At 48.1% G+C, this 17,235-nt stretch overlaps 1 protein-coding gene and 1 long non-coding RNA gene across 7 annotated transcripts in view; both read left to right on the forward strand.

Moving 5' to 3' along the window:
* The first annotated feature begins 1,576 nt into the window (after nucleotides 1–1,576).
* The window catches only part of LOC123069842 (tetratricopeptide repeat protein 5), a 56,752-nt gene continuing 41,093 nt past the window's right edge, over nucleotides 1,577–17,235 (forward strand). For 2 of the 6 annotated variants that reach the window (XM_044492784.1, XM_044492785.1), the window contains exon 1: nucleotides 1,577–1,900. In XM_044492784.1, coding sequence (XP_044348719.1) covers nucleotides 1,612–1,900 — 289 coding nt within the window. In that variant the 5' untranslated portion in view covers nucleotides 1,577–1,611. Of the gene's footprint in view, nucleotides 1,901–2,030; nucleotides 2,161–17,235 lie in introns of all 6 variants that reach the window. The other 4 variants (XM_044492786.1, XM_044492787.1, XM_044492782.1 and 1 more) reach the window with 4 other exon arrangements.
* Nucleotides 2,192–15,950, forward strand: LOC123069844 (uncharacterized). Its single transcript, XR_006433076.1, has 2 exons — nucleotides 2,192–12,178; nucleotides 12,453–15,950. It is a non-coding gene; the product is annotated as an uncharacterized lncRNA (long non-coding RNA).

Here is a 17,235-nt window from a genome sequence, read left to right on the forward strand (position 1 = left end):
TTTGACATTTCCATCATTTTCTTTTATTTTTTTTAAAACTGAAAAGGCGATCCAAAGGGGGGTGCATTCGGTGTTGGGGCAAGTTAGTAATGGCGCACCGTGGGGTGGTGGGCCATTAGTAACAAATATTTTTTTACTTTCTTTCCAAAACTACTAATGGCGCACGGGGATGTGGTGCGCCATTAGTATGTCAACTACTAATGGCGCACGGCGAACATGGAGCGCCATTAGTAACAAAAAAAGTTTTTTTTTAAAAAATTACTAATGACGTACCACACAAGAGGTGCGTGCGCATCGAGACATGGTGCGTCATTAGAATATAGTAATGGCGCACCACATGTCTGGTGCGCCATTAGTGGCCATTCCATCTATAACCCTTTTTGTAGTAGTGACAACTTTAGTTTTTCGTTGCTCCACACCGACTATTCGGCCTAATACCGACGGAGTTGCATAAATTAAGATACGCATAGTCATGAGAGCAATTTGCAGTCTCAATACCTCTCACCTTTATCCTCCTTAAACTATGAAAATAATACACACACACCATAACACACAGAGGAAACACAAACACAACAATAAGCAGTTAGCAGTCCATAACTACCATATACACATCAAATTTGACCCGACGACGCAAGAAAGATTCAAAACCCACTCACTATGTCGCAATTGTCATGGTCGACTGTCGGTGTCAAAACTGACAGACCTCGGGGTAGGGGGTCCTGAGATGTGAATCTTGAATCGACATAGATGGTCCGACTAATAAAAATCTGAACGGATAGCCTCACCGGTTTTTTTTGCCGGTCGGTTTTCTAAACTATGCCGCGAACCCGGCTGCTGCAATGATGTAACTAGTGGCAAATTGTCTCAAGTGCAAAGTAAGGCCCTGTTTGGTTTCAAATAAGTCACCAACTTATAAGTCGAAAAGTGAAAAAGGTGATTTATTTTGCCAAACAGACCCGACTTATAAGTCACCCGAACTTATAAGTCATAAGTTCCTCCACCCTAACTTAAAACTTATAAGTCACCCTCCTTTTGTCTGGGTCCCACCACCTGCATGATGTTGATTGGTGTGGAAAGATGTGTCAGGTGACAACCAAACAGACTTGACTTATAAGTCACTGGTTTTAAATCACCCGACTTAGGGGGTGTTTGTTTCCAGTGACTTTTTTTGTGTAGGGACTAGAAAAAGTCCCTCTTAGAGACTTTTTTATCAAACAAGAGGGACTTTTTAGAGACTAAACCAGGCATTTGGGACTAAATGAAGAAAACTCTCAAGGAGAGTCTTTTTTGGGACTTTTCCAACAATATCCCTTCATGCATTCATTGGCCCGCCACCTCATGGTGTTGTTTGATTGTTATTTTTCTATATACTAGGGGCAATATGGTCATTTAATAATCTCTAGGAAGGGACTAGGGACTTTTTAGTCTCTGAAAACAAACAGGGAGGGACTTTTTAAGGACTAGAGACTTTTTAGTTGGGACTAGGGACTAGAGATTTCTTAGTCGGGACTAGAAAAAGTCCTAGGACTTATGAACCAAACAGGGCTGAGTCAGGTGATTTATTGGACCGACCGGACCCTAAATATCTGGGCAGATGGCATCCTACCGAGCATGCCCTCTCCACCTCCACAGATCGCATCGCCGCCCAGGGAAACGATGAGCCGCGAGGCCAGCGGCGCGTCGGTGAGCTCTGCCCCGGTGCCCGAGCCAGAGCGGCAGCAGGGGCAGGGGAACCAAGGGGAGGAGGCGGGGTCGACGCCGCTGGAGAAGGTGTCGGATAAAGTGGAGGAGCTGTACAGTCTCCGCGACACCTTCTTCCCCCGAGACCCCTCCGAGAAGTCTGCGTCCCTCCGCGCCTGCGCCGACGCCGCCCTGGGAGTCCTCGATTCCCTGCCTCCCGGTACCCATCCCCACCCCCCAACCGGCAAACAAACTATTCATCTTCGTGTTAATATTCTTGTTTTCTAGCCAGCCCTTTTATTTTTGTTACTGTCACGTGTATCGATACTCCTAATTTAGAAGAAAACTAGTATGGGTGTCAACAGCTTCTGTAGATATGTGGTGCCGGGGTCTGGGAGCTATTAAGCGTGGTGGCTGGCCGCTGGCATGACATACACTAGGGGGAGTGTATGGTACAAAACAGACAAGACCAGTATTGGGGTAAGATAGTGATGATCACGGTAAGATGACAGTTTGAATGCCATTGGTATGTATATGATGATTTTCTGACCTAGCCAGAACACGCTTATAAAGAATTAATTGTACAACCGTGGAACCTCGGTTGTCCTGTTGGCATGCTAAATCAGAAGAGGGTTTACTGTATTGTAAGAAAGTTATGTTAGAGTACTATATATATATCGATGTAGCCTTTTGTATTTACCCCATTGCATAAGGGGTTTTCTGCATATTTCCTTCACCTGTACATGTATATATACTGGACTATGGCACCATGGGAATACAAGTTGCATATTTCCTAACATGGTATTAGAGCTAGGTCAATTTTTTTGCATGCTGCAACTCGTGCTATTGATCCCCCGTGGCCGCCGCCGCTGCTTTTTCTCTCCATCGTAGCAGCCGGTCAACCCAAGGCCGCTCCTCTCCTTCCCTGCACGTCCGTGACGCTGCCGTTCAACTCGCTCCCATCCAGATCGAAGCGAGCCAAAAATATGTTTGGTCCGGCCAGGGGGAATTTATTTCACCTATCTGCGGATGCCTGGTCGGAAGAAGTGAAACTCACTGCAGAGGATAATATAGTCCTAACCAGTGAATTCATAGAGGAAGAGGTGAAAAAAGCATTGTTCGGCATGGATAGTAATAGGGCACTGGCCCAGACAATATCGCGGCTGAGTTTTATAAGCATTCTTGGGATTTTGTTAAATCTGACATTATGCGTTTGTTCCATGCTTTTCATAGTAACACTCTGGATGTGGCTCGTCTAAACTATGTGGTGATCACCTTGATACCCAAAATGATGGTGCTAAGAAAATCCAACAACATCGCCCTATTTTTGCTGACAAGCTTATCAACAAACACCTGAATGCTTTTATTAAGCACAAGAATATTATGGATGGGATCCTCACTCTCCATGAGGTGCTACACCATACTCATCAAAAGAAAAAAGTGGGCGTAGTGCTTAAGCTAGATTTTGGAAAAGCCTACAACAAGATAAACTGGGATTTCCTCCTTGAATGCCACAGTAACCGAGGGTTTGAGACAACTTGGTGTGGCTGGGTGAAAAAAAATCCTGAATAATGATACAGTAAGCATAAAACTCAATAATGAGATGGGACCTTATTTCCAGAACTACAAAGGTGTTCGCCAGGGCGATCCCTATTCCCCTTTTTCTGTTTAACCTTGCTGTAGAAGCACTTTCTAAGATGATTCACAATGCTCAGAAAGAAAAAATGATAACTGGGCTTGCTTCGGACCTCATAGAGGGTGGCGTGGCCATCCTCCAATATGCTGACGATACGGTCATTTGCTTTGAACTGTTGATGTTAGGAGAATAGCAACTTGTATTATTAGGAGGCTAATGCCAACATATATACACATACATGAGGATGCCAAAAGGCTACAAGAGGATGCCAAGAGACTAGAATACAAAAGGCCAAAAGACATCACTTAATATAACTCTAACACCCCCCCTCCCCCTCAAACTCATGGTGGATCCACAACACTGAGTTTGGAGAGGTGAAATCCATGTTGCGCTCTAGTCTAAAGCCTTCGTGAAGAAGTCCGCTAGCTGTACCTCAGAAGGCACATACTGAAGAGCAACAACATGATTCTGCACAGCAGCGCGCACATAAGAAGCATCAACACCAATGTGTTTGGTAAGCTCATGCTTCACGGGGTCCCACGCAATACTGGTAGCACCTATGCTGTCTGACAGGAGGGTGGTAGGTGTAGTAACAGAAACACCAAAATCCTCCAGTAACCATCGTAACCATGTCACCTCAGCCGTCAGAAGAGCCATAGCTCGCAACTCGGCCTCTACTCGAACGAGAAACTGCAGTCTGTTTCTTCGTCTTCCAGGAAATGAGGGAACCACTAGAAAGACACAGTGGGCAGAAAGTGAACGGCGATCCGTAGGATCACTAGCCCACGTAGCATCCGTATAGGCCTAGAGCTGTGACGAGCTGGAGAGGGGGAAAAAGAGACGATGAGAGATCGTGCCACGAAGATATCGTAGAACGCGAAGAAGGTGACTATAGTGAACTAAAGTGGGAGCAGAAACAAACTGACTCAGAATATGGACAGGATAAGAGATATCCGGACGAGTGACAGCAAGATACACAAGACTCCCAACAAGATGACGATAACGTGTCGGATCAGACAAGGGCTCACCACCAGAAGCACGAAGGTGAACATTGAGCTCCATTGGAGTCTCAGCAGTGCGCTCATAACTAAGAGCCGCACGAGTAAGAAGGCCCTGGATATACTTTTCTTGGGAAATAAAAAAGGCAGCAGAGGTGGAGGAAACCTCAACCCCAAGAAAGTGACGAAGAGGACCAAGATCAAACATAAGGAACTGCTCATTAAGACGGGCCTTGACAAAGGCAATGTACTCAGAATCGTCGCCAGTGATGATCATGTCATCAACATATAGAAGAAGAAGAGTGCATCCACGAGCAGAAAGGTGGACAAACAACGTTGATCATGATCACTGGGTGAAAAACCAGCAGCAGTGACCACAGAGGCAAACCGCTCAAACCAAGCGCGAGGGGCTTGCTTAAGGCCATAGGGAGAGTGACGAAGATGACAAACCATGCCATCGGGAACTGAATACCCAGGTGGTGGCTGCATATAAACCTCCTCATGCAACTCACCATTAAGGAAAGCATTTTTAACATCAAGTTGTGACACGGACCAGTGGCGAACAGAGGCCACGGCGAGAAGTGTGCGGACAGTGGTCATATGGGCCACAGGAGCAAATGTCTCGTCATAATCACGACCATGCTCCTGCTGAAAGCCGCGAGCCACAAGACGAGCTTTATAACGCTCGAGAGAACCATCAGAGCGCGTCTTAATCTTATAGACCCACTTACAAGTGATGGGACGAACACGGGGAGGAAGAGAAACCAGATCCCATGTGCTATTGCGCTCAAGAGCGGCAATCTCCTCTGCCATCGCAAACTGCCATTCAGGATGAATAACAACATCACGATAAGAGGTAGGCTCAAGTACAACTGAAAGGCCATATTGGCTAGGAGAATAGCGGTCAGGAGGAGGGCAAGGTCGAGCCCGAAGATCATAAGTCGACTGGGACGAGGAAGACGGTGCACCAGAAGTAGATGGCACGGCAGTAGATTTGTCCGTAACACGTCGACGACGGGTATAATGAGAAGGGAAAGTGGGATGGGAAGGAACCACCGGAGGTGATGGAGATGGAGAAGACATCGGTGATGAAGGTGGAGTGTCATGCAATAAGGAAGGAGAAGAAACGATAGGAGAAGATGGTGTCGGATCTGCAGGGACAAGGAGGAGTAGGAATATGAGGCACAGAGGGAGGTGTATCAGGAAACGTGAGAAAAGAGATATCCTCTACTGAAAAGGTCGAAGAGGATGGTCGTGGGTAGAATGGACGAGACTCATCAAAAGTCACATCCCTAGAAATACGCATCCGTCGACCAATAGGATCCCAACACCGATAACCCTTATGTTCATCATTGTAGCCCAGAAAAACACACTCGACAGACCGAGCGGTTAGTTTGGTGTGTTCTCGAGGGGGGGGGGGAGGAGAACATAACAAACACAACCAAACAACCGAAGAGCAGAACAATCAGGAGAATGATCAGAAAGACGCTCTAGAGGAATACCTCCCTGTAGAGCAGATGAGGGTTGAATGTTTATGAGATATGTGGTAGTGGAGACAGCCTCAGCCCAGAAATGAGGTGGAAGAGAGGCGGAAATCATCGTCGCACGAGCTGTCTCAAGAAGGTGACGATGCTTGCGCTTGGCGCCATTTTGAGCGTGAGCACCGGGACAAGAGAACTGAGCAAGAGTACCCTGCTCAGCAAGAAAACCACGCAACATTTTGGAGATATACTCGCCAGCAGAATCAGCACGAAACACGCGAATAGGTGTAGAGAACTGAGTGTGGACCATGGCGGCAAACCGCTTATAAATAGAGAGAACCTCACTACGAGAAGACATGAAGTAAAGGCAAGTGTAGCGAGAGAAATCATCTATAAAAATAATATAGTAGCGATGGCCCCCTTTAGAAGAGAAGGGAGCCGGACCCCACACATCTGAATGTACTAAATCAAAAGGGTGCTGAGACACTGACTCGCTAGTAGGATAAGGTAACTGAACTTGTTTACCAAGCCTACAACCCTGACACTGCAAGGAGACATCTCCTGAGACAGGCCCCAGAAGACCACGACGAACTAAAGACGATAGTCGAGAACCACAAAGGTGACCAAGTCAGTGATGCCACTGCTGGAAGGAGCTGGTAGCTGAAGCGACGAAGGCAGATGGACTGGCGAGTGTGGTGGTAGCGGAAGGAACATTAAGCCAGTCCAACTCCCAAAGCCCCTGAGAATCATGGCGGCGCGGGCCAGCCCCAACTAGAGCCTTCGTGTGGCGATCCTGGATAGTGCAAGAATCAACGCCAAGAATGACATGACAACCAGAATCAGTAAGCTGACCCGCAGAAAATAGGTTCGTGGTCAGGCGAGGCACATGAGAAACATCTGGAACATAAAAGGAAGAAGTGGCAAGAGTGCCCGACTCGCAACAGGAAGAGGAGTACCATCAACAGTAAGAACATTAATAGGAAAATCGAGAGATCTACGAGAGGACAAGACAGAAGAATCGGAGGACATATGAAATGAAGCTCCAGAATCCAGAACCCATGGGGATGTACCTGACTGTGTAGACAGTGGTCGCTCAACACTAGAAGCACCAATCACAGAGCCTGCAATACCTGTCGAAGAACCTGAAGCAGCAAGTAGACGGCGTCGAGGAAGAAGCACGAGTCCCAGAAGAAGAATTGCGCTCCCTATTACGCATATCACGCTTCTTCTTGAAGCAATCAGACTCGGGGTGACCATCCCTGTTGCAGTAGTCACAATGAGTACGAGGACGAGAGCGGCCTTCACGAGAGCGGGCCTCACTACCCAGAGGAGTGGGTAGTAGTGGCCGAGCACTGGAGCGAGAAGACACTGGTGGAGTAGCAGCTCGAGCACCGAGCATAGAGGGAACCTGAAGCAAACCAGCACCACGAAGGCGAGTCTCCTCAACACGAAGCTCAGAAAGCACCTCGGAAATAGGAACACAGCCACGAGCAAACAACTGAGCACGTCGAGGCTCGAACTCCCCATGGAGCCGTGACAAGAACTCATAGACGCGCTGAAACTCCAAGTCTGACCTCACAGTCTGGCAACACGGGCAAGTGCCACAAACAGTAGTGCGAAGGGAGTCAAGCTGGCGCCAGATAGCAGAACTCTGAGTGTAGAACTCATCAATAGTGGAGTCTCCCTGCTGAAGAGCATGCTCCTGACGGACCACAGACAAATAGAGAGCATCACCAGAGGGCTGATAGCGCTGACGAAGATGAGTCCACATCTCAAAGACAGTACCGAGGCCTATAAACTCACAAGCAAACTGAGGCAAAACACTAGAAGTGAGAACAGTCGCAGCACGAGCATCATCGTCACACCACTGAGTGTAAGCAGCCAGATCGTCACGATAAACAGAAAGAGCATTTGAATAATCCAAGACCTCCTGGTCATAAGCGGCAGCTGCATCATCAGCAGCAACCGTGGCTGTAGCCCTATCAGCATCAGAAGCATTTGCGTCAAGAGCCAGTGGCGTCGGCGGTGGGGTAGGAGCCACAGGTGGCATTGGGCGCAAAGGACAGGGGACCTCACCGAAAAGAACACCCCACAGACGAATGCCACACATGTGAATGCGCATAAAGGCAACGAACTCAACATAGTTAGCCCATCGAATATCACTGGGCAGCGCGGGATGGCAACATAGCCAGATGATGCCAAAGACATGGTGCTCCTTTTCTGTCACGAAGACTCAACTGGCCAAGGTGAGAGCGGCCAGAACCAGCAGCAGATCAATCAGACGAAAAGAAAAGGCAAGCTGACTGAGGCAGGCCAAACACGGCGGCCCACAGCAGCCCAAGGCAGCGATCGATCTGGACTTAAACAGCGGCAGTTTCACACACACGCACGCGAGCGCCCGTAGAAGTCAGCAGTGACTCGGAGAGGGCGGGGCCGTACGGGCGGCCGGAGGAGCGCCGGGCGGCGACCGGAAGTGTAGACTTCGATGGGCGGCGGCCGGAAGAGCAACCCCCGATGGGCGGCGGGCGGCGGCTGGAAGACGAGCTGAGCGGTGGCCGGACGAGATCCAGCGGCAGTTGACAGAGACAGCCGGCGGCGGAGATCAGGTTGGTGGTGGCTGGCAACTTGAATCAGGAAGAGGATCGGATCGATCCGGATCTACAGCAGCGGAAGGAGCTCCAGGCAACAAAAGCCTTCGGCCTGGATCGAGCACGGCAGGCTGTATGGGTGCTGCCAGCAGAGGAGGGAGGTAACAACGATGTGGAACAACACAGCCAAGATGTGGATCGAAAGGGCAAGTTGCGCTACCCGGAGAAAAAATTCCCTAACCTAGGCTCATGATACCATGTTAATGTTAGGAGAATAGCAACTTGTATTATTAGAAGGCTAATGCCAACATATATACACATACATGAGGATGCCAAAAGGCTACAAGAGGATGCCAAGAGACTAGAATACAGAAGGCCAAAAGACATCACTTAATATAACTCTAACATGAACATTATGAGGATGCTGCTGCCAATTTGAAACTCTTATATATCTTTGAGCTTATGTCTGGACTCAAAATAAACTTCCTTAAAAGCGAATTTTTGTGTGTTGGGGGAGACGATAATATACTAGCTTCCTATGCGGAACTATTCAACTGTCAAATTGGGCATTTCCCGATGGAATACTTGGGAGTGCCGGTAAGCTACTCCACCTTGCGTAGCCTAGACTGGAGTTTTGTAGATGACAAATTCCTAAAATATTGTGAATCGTGGATTGGTAATGCCGCATCCTCGGGTGGAAGACTTGTACTCCTAAATTCCTCCCTTTCTAGCATTGTCTATTACTAAATGGCTATGTTGGTGATCTACAAATTAGACAAACATCGTAAAAAGTTCTTCTGGCAAGAAACTAATGGCAGGAAACGATATCATCTTGTGAGATGGACCAGGATCTGCAGATCTAAGAATAAAGGGGGATTGGGGGGTGAAAGATCTCCGTAAGCAAAATATTAGCTTACTCACGAAATGGTGGTGGAAACTCGAGACACAACAAGGGTTGTGGCAGGTTGTGATTCGAGCTAAGTACTTGAAAAAAGATATGGTGACATCGGTGAGAAGTAGATTCGGAGATTCACCGTTTTGGAAGAGGGGTGGTCCTGAAATCAGGCAACATTGCTAGAATGTGGATTGACTCCATTGCCAATAATCCTCCTTTGCGTGATAGATTCCTTGAACTTTATAGTATATGCAGTGATCAGGAGATTACAGTTGCCGAGTTTTAAAAAAAATGTTGGCGTCGATTTCTTTAGGAGGCGCTTGCACCCTCCGCTGCTGGATCAGTGGGGGGAAGTCAAGCGAGTGGTTGATTCCTAGTTACTCTCCAATGAGCCGGACCAAGTAGTCTGGAATCTTGGGAAGAATAAATGCTTCACAACTAAGTCTGTATACACATACATGGAAAAGCATCTAGCTGGCTGTGATTATAGATGGATATGGAAAGCTGAACTCCCTCTTAAGATTCAAATCTTTTTATGGCAATTATTCCAGGATGCTGTGTTGACACGAGATGTCATGAGCAGACGAAACTGGGCTGGAAACCCGAAGTGCTCCTTTTGTATGGATAGAGAAACCTCGCATCACCTTTTCTTCACCTGCCCTGTTGCCAGGGTAGTCTATATAGGGTAGTCTGGAGAACCGTTGGGTGTCGTGGGCACGAATTATGCCCGAACAATCTGTGGCAATACTTCTTCACCTGGTGTTATATTTTCTTGCCGGGTGGATCTAAATTCTATACCTTTGGCCTTGCTGCGATATGCTGGGCTATGTGGAACTGTCGCAACAGGGCCACATTTGAACATAAAAAGCTAAAGACTCCTTTTGTTGTGGTTTTCTCTGCGTGTGGTTTCTTGAACTACCGGGCAGGTCTAATGGCTGGAGTTGATCGCGATGCAATGGAACGTGGCGCCAAGATGCTCAAGACCAACACTGCAACTATGATGAGGATTTGCGCGGCCCCAGCTGAACCAGCGATGGACTGACGAGTTGATGCCGTCCTGCCTTACATTAGAAAAAATGCCTAGCTGTTATGTTAGACTTTTGATCGTTGCACCTGCGTGGGCTTTTGCTTTCTGCTCATCCTGTGAGCCTTACCCCCTCTGGAGATTGTTTGTTGGTACCCTCGTTGCGCTGGTTAGGCTAATTGGTTTTTAGGTGTCACTGGGTTTTCGCCTCATAATGAGCTGCTCGATGACGAGTGCTTACAGTGGGTTTCCTAGTGGTGCCTTGAACTTGCTTTCCCCTTTCTAGCTTCCTTAAGCTCGAACTACTGTATTTCTGTTATGATAAGTAATGAAAAGGGGTTATGCCCGTTAAAAAAAAGATCGAAGCGAGCCTCCAGCAATCGATTCAGATCGAAGCCAGCTCCAAGAGCCTCCTGCTCGCGATCGATCCAGATCAAGCCCGCACAGGGGTCTCCGCCCGCGATCAATCTTCCGCCGCCCCTCACCGGATCCGGCCACTAGTCGCCGGTCTTCGTCGCCCATGTCTGGTTTGGCCGCCCCTCGCCGGATTCCACCACCTCTGGCTAGTCTCTGTCGCCCTCGCTGGATCACGCCCCTGTTCCTGGCTCTCGTCTCTTCCATCTGGTGCCGCCCCGAGCGCTGACTGTGGTTGATCATTGGGACCCTCTGTCTGTACTGCTGCCTACCTGGTGATTGCCAAAAAATTGTCTACAACATCGGGCTATAATGCAGTTCCTCGTTGTCCAGTGATTTTTGATGGCACCAACTACATCGAGTTCGTTGCCTTCATGCGCATTCATATGCGTGGCATTCGTCTGTGGGGCGTTCTTCCTGGCGAGGTCCGTTGTCCGCCGTGCCCGGTTCCTCTTGTGGCCCCTACTTCATCGACACTACCGGTTGTTGCTGCTGATGCTACTCAGGCTGCGAAGGATGCAGCTAAGCTTGCTGATGATGCCGTCGTTTGTGCTTATGATGAGCAGGTTTTGACTTATGAGGAGGCTCTTCACATGTATCATGAGGCTTTGTCTGCTTATACTCAGTGACTTGATGGTGATGCTCGTGCCGCAGCTATTCTCACTGCTAGCGTTCTGCCTCAGTTTGCCTCTGAGTTCTTGGGCCTCCCTACCGTATTTGAGATGTGGACCCGTCTTCGTCAGCGCTACCAGCCCTCTGGTGATGCCTTATACCTGTCTGTGGTCCGCCAGGAGCATGCTCTTCAGCAGGGTGACTCCACTGTTGATGATTTCTATGCACAGAGTTTTGCTATCTGGCGTCAGCTTGATTCTCTCCACAGTGCTGGTTGCCGTACTTGCCAGTGTTGCCAGGCTATGCAGGCTGATTTGGAGTTTCATCATGTCTACGAGTTCTTGTCTTTTTGTCTCGGCTCCGTAAGGAGTTTGAGCCCCGACGCGCTCAATTGTTTGCTTGTGGCCGTATTTCTCTCATGGAGGCGCTTTCAGAGATTCGTGCTGAGGAGACTCGCTTACGTGGTGCTGGTTTACTTGAGGTTTCCTCTGTGCTTGCTATTCAAGCTCCTGCTATGCCGCATGCTGCACCGACTACTCCCCGCTCCAGTGCTCCGCTGCTCTTGCCCACTCCTACTGGCGGTCAGGGCCGCTCTCGTGCTCACTTGGGTACTGTAACCAGGATGGTCATGTTGAGTTTCAGTGCTTCCAGAAGAAGCGACACGTGCGTAAGGCGCGGACATCATCTTCAGGGACTTCTACTTCTACTTCGACATCTTCAGCCACTGCCTTGATTGAGCAGGATATTCTAAGACTTAAGCGTCTGCTTGCCGCTTCAGGTTCTTCGACGGGTACTGCAGGTTCTGTGACTGATGCTTCCCGCACTGAGCAACCACCCACTACAGAGTCAGGTACATCCCCAGGGTTTTGGATTCCGAAGCTTCTTTTCATATGTCTTCTCATTCTTTCAATTTGTCCTCTCTTAGATCACTTGATTTTCCTGTTCATGTATTCACTGCTGATGGTACTCCTCTTTCTGTTGCTAGTCGAGGCAATCTTACCACTTCTTATTCTGTTCCTGATGTGGCCCATGTTCCTCGACTTACCATGAATCTGTTTTCTGCTTGTCAACTCACTGATTCTGGTTGTCGTGCCATTCTTGACGTTGACTCTTGTTCTGTTCAGGATCGTCGCACGCACACTTTGGTTGGGACTGGCCCTCGCCGCCGTGATTCTCAGGGTCTTTAAGAGTTAGACTGGCTTCATGTTCCTTCCGCTGCCACCACGATCGCCAGTTCATCCGCTTCTGTCGCTTCAGCTACCGGCTCCTCCCAGCAGTCGCATCATCGACTTGGTCATCTTTGTGGTTCTCGTTTGTCATCTTTTGTTCGTAGAGGTCTTCTGGGGTCTGTCTCAGGAGATGTCTCTTTAGAGTGTCAAGGTTGTAGACTTGGCAAACAGATTCAGTTACCTTATCCCACTAGTGAGTCAGTGTCTCAACGTCCTTTTGATTTAGTTCATTCTGATGTATGGGGTCCGGCTCCCTTCGCATCGAAAGGGGTCATCGATACTATATTATTTTCATAGATGATTTCTCTTGTTACACTTGGCTTTAGTTTATGACTTCTCGCAGTGAGGTTTTGTCCATTTATAAGCATTTTCCTACCATGGTTCGCACGCAGTTCTCTTCGCCCATTCGTGTGTTTGTGCTGACTCCGCTGGCGAGTATATTTTCAAGATGTTGCGTGGTGTTGTTGCTGAGCAGGGGACTCTTTCTCAGTTCTCTTGTCTTGGTGCTCATGCTCAGAATGGTGTGGCTGAGCGAAAGCATCTTCATCTTCTTGAGACGGCTTGTGCGTTGATGATTGCCACCTCTCCTCCGCCTCATTTTTGGGCTGAGACTGTCTCCGCCTCCACCTATCTCATCAACCTTCAGCCATCCGTTGCTCTACAAGGCGGCATTCCCTTCGAGCGTCTCTTTGATCGTTCTCCTGATTATTCGGCGCTTCGTTTGTTTGGTTGTGTTTGCTATGTTCTTCTTGCCCCCCGTGAATGCACCAAACTGACCACTCAGTATGTCGAGTGTCTTCTTAGGCTATAGTGATGAGCATAAGGGCTATCGTTGTTGGGATCCATCAGCCATCGGATGCGTATTTCTCGGGATGTGATTTTTGATGAGTCTCGTCCCTTCTATCCGCGACCATCTTCCTCGACCTTTTCAGTGGAGGATCTCTCTTTCCTCAACTTTTCCGGACACCTATCACTCCTGTCGAGCCCTTGTCTATTCGTCATGCTACCCCTGCTTCTCCGCCTATTGTTGATCCTCCGTCACCATCTCCCATGGTTTCCTCACCTCGCCTGTTAGCGGATTCTGCACCTTCATCCTGGTGACTTCTTCGACTCCATCCCCTGAGTCTAACTTGGAGATTCCTCCATCTTTTCCTCAGTATTATACTCGTCGTTCGCATGTCGTGGATGCATCTACTGATGAGCTATCTACTTCTGATGTGTCATCTTCCTCTTCTCAACCTACTTATGGCTTGCATTCTCGCCCGCTTCCGCCTGTTGATCGCCTTAGTTTTCCAACCGTCGGTGCTGCTGTTCTTGAGCTGACTTATCGTCAAGTTGTTGTTCATCCTGAATGGCAGTTTGCGATGGCAGAGGAGCTTGCTGCCCTTGAGCGTACCGGCAAGTGTGACCTTGTTTCCCTTCCTCCTGGTGTTCGTCCAATCACTTGTAAGTGGGTCTACAAGGTTAAGACTCGCTCTGATGGTTCTCTTACAAAGCTCGTCTCATGGCTCGTGGTTTTCAACAAGAGTATGGTCGTGATTACGGTGAGACTTTTGCTCCTGTGGCCCATGTAACCATAGTTCGCACTCTTCTTGCCGTGGCTTCTGTTCGCCACTGGTTTGTATCTCAGCTTGATGTTAAGAATGCCTTTCTTAATGGTGAGCTGCACGAGGAGATTTACATGCAGCCCCCACCTGGGTATTCTGTTCCTGATGGCATGGTATGCCGTCTTCGTCGCTCTCTTTATGGCCTTAAGCAAGCCCCTTGTGCCTGGTTTGAGCGTTTTGCTTTTGTGCTGACTGCCACTGGTTTTTCAGCGAGTGCTGATGATCCAGCGTTGTTTGTCCATCTTTCAGCTCGTGGTCGGGCTCTTCTTCTTCTCTATGTCCATATTCTGAGTTAGTTTGTCTCCACCCCCACTTTGGTTTACTATAGTCACCTCCTTCATGTTCTTCGATATCTTCGGTGCACGATCTCTCACCGCCTATTCTTTCCTTGCTCCGGTTCCTTACAACTTCAGGCCTATTCGGATGCTACGTGGGCTAGTGATCCCTCGGATCGCCGTTCACTTTCTGCTTATTGTGTTTTTTCTTTGGTGGTTCTCACATTGCCTGGAAGATGAAGAAGCAGATTGCGGTTTCGTGTTTGAGTGCAGAGGCTGAGTTGCGAGCTATGCTCTTCTGACGGCAGAGGTGACTTGGTTACGGTGGTTACTTCAGGACTTTGGTGTTTCTGTCACTACACCTACTATGCTCTTGTCTGACAGTATAGGTGCTATTAGCATTGCGCGCGACCCTGTGAAGCATGAGCTCACCAAGCATATTGGTGTTGATGCCTTCTATGTGCGTGCTGGTGTGCAAGATCAGGTTATTGCTCTTCAGTATGTGCCTTCTGAGTTACAATTGACGGATTTCTTTACAAAGGCCCAGACTAGAGCACAGCATGGCTTCTATCTCTCCAAACTCAGTGTTGTTCATCCACCATGAGTTTTAGGGGGCGTGTTAGAGTACTATATATATAGCCAATGTAGCCTTTTGTATTCACCCCATTGTATAAGCGGTTTTCTGCATATTTCCTGCACCTGTACATGTATATATACTGGCCTATGGCACCATAGGAATACAAGTTGCATATTTCCTAACAAGTTACAGGCATGTAACAACACAAAAGTAGGGTTGCTTAGCGGCAGCAAAACTATCTTGCACCATGCGTAATCTTAATTCTTGAATAATAAAAATTGAGCTATAGGATTTAGATGATACATGGAAATTAGAGAAATAGGGGGATGCGATGTTGATACGAGTGATAAAAAGCGTTGGATGCTAGAGTCTTCCCTTGGATATAAAGTGGGGGATGTGACATAGAAATTATCCACACTATGTAGTTCACCCTGATAAAATAAGAGCATTCTTGTTCCTACTTCAGTCTCATATACACCAACAGATACGAACATAACTCACATTTCAGCCTTTGAAGAAAGAAATATCTTGTTGAGGGAATATCTAAATTATACCATGGGTCCCTCTTAATCCTAAGTGGCATTCACACAAACGGTCAACACAAGTCAAAATCGGTCAACAAAAGTCCAATCAAGTCCTCATGGTCAACAAGTCAAAAGAAGATGAGAAAATAGAGGACCAAGTCAAACAAATGAGCCCAAGTCAAGAAGAGGCCCAACCATAGTAGCCGGGTTCATGGGTCGAGGTTGCGTACCTTGAACCGGGGTCAATCGACCCTGGTCGAGGGTTCGGGACGAGTTGGGGTCCAGCTGGGTTGTTGGATAGATCGTGACCCCAATCGATGGATGATACCCCCAGATCTGTATGCAAGGCAAGACCATCTATATTAGAAATTGAGGCTTACCAGCCAATCGCGCTCCAATTTTATGAACTCTGCCACTGCTGGAATCTGTCCATCCACGGTCCGCCACTCGCCTGCTGGCCGTCAAGCTGCCTGCTGCTGTATGAGCCCTCTACAGTACCGCTCCAGCATTCCCGCCATTGATGGATGGAAATGCCATACGCCACCCCGCCTAGCCCTGCATGCTGCCTCCGCTTGAGAATCCGATGCTGACTAGGAAGATCATCGTTGATGGGTGGAGTAAAGGGACCAGGCCTATAGCTACATCTTCTACTTTGATCAGTTTTAAAATGAGACGAATTAGAGCTACTATCCGTAAATGGAGCAGAAAAAGCCTGGTCTTCTGCTACTCATTGACAACAGCAAACATGTGGTTGAGTACCTGAATGCTTTTGAAGAAAGGAGGTTTCTGACTCCTCTGGAGGCCACACCAAGGAAGATTGCTGCTGCAAAGGCCAAACAACTCATTCTATGACAAACAGCAATGTGGAGGACGAGAGCTAAGATCAATTTTTGTGTCTTCGATGACAAAAAACTGCAAATTCTTCCACGCTGCAACTAATTGCCACGCCAGGAAAAACAAGGTCAAGGTCTCTCTATGCATGAGGGCATTCGAGCACTTTGACAACCCAAAGAAGCTACAGATAGCTACTGACTACTTGAAGGCCTTTCTTGGTCAGCCGTCCCACTCTCTGCCTGTGCTACAATTCAACCTGTTATATGAGGAAGTTGACATGACTAATTTAGCTGCTGTCTTTTCGTGGGGAGAAATTGTCACTGCCATCCAATGCTCTCCTAATAATAGGATTCCAGGGCCTGATGGCTTGACCAATGAGTTCTACAATAAATTTGCACATTTGATCAGAGATGACATTATGAACTTCTCAGACTTATACAACCACAATGCTGAGCTCAGTGGTGTTAACACTGCTCTTATTACCTTGCTGCCCAAAAAATACACCCCCTGGAAGTTTCAGATTTCAGGCCAATATCCCTAAGAACAACAACAACAACAATAACAACAACAACAACAACAACAACAATAAAGCCTTTAGTCCCAAACACGTCGGGGTAGGCTAGAGGTGAAACCCATAAGATCTCGCGACCAACTCATGGCTCTGGCACATGGATAGCAAGCTTCCACGCATCCCTGTCCATAGCTAGTTCTTTGGTGATACTTCAATCCTTCAGGTCTCTCTTAACGGACTCCTCCCATGTCAAATTCGGTCTACCCGACGTCTCTTGACATTCTCCGCACGCTTTAGCCGTCCGCTATGCATTGGGGCTTCTGGAGGCCTGCGCTGAATATGCCCAAATC

Source organism: Triticum aestivum, chromosome 3B, assembly GCF_018294505.1.
Source record: "Triticum aestivum cultivar Chinese Spring chromosome 3B, IWGSC CS RefSeq v2.1, whole genome shotgun sequence".
Taxonomy (NCBI): domain Eukaryota; kingdom Viridiplantae; phylum Streptophyta; class Magnoliopsida; order Poales; family Poaceae; genus Triticum; species Triticum aestivum.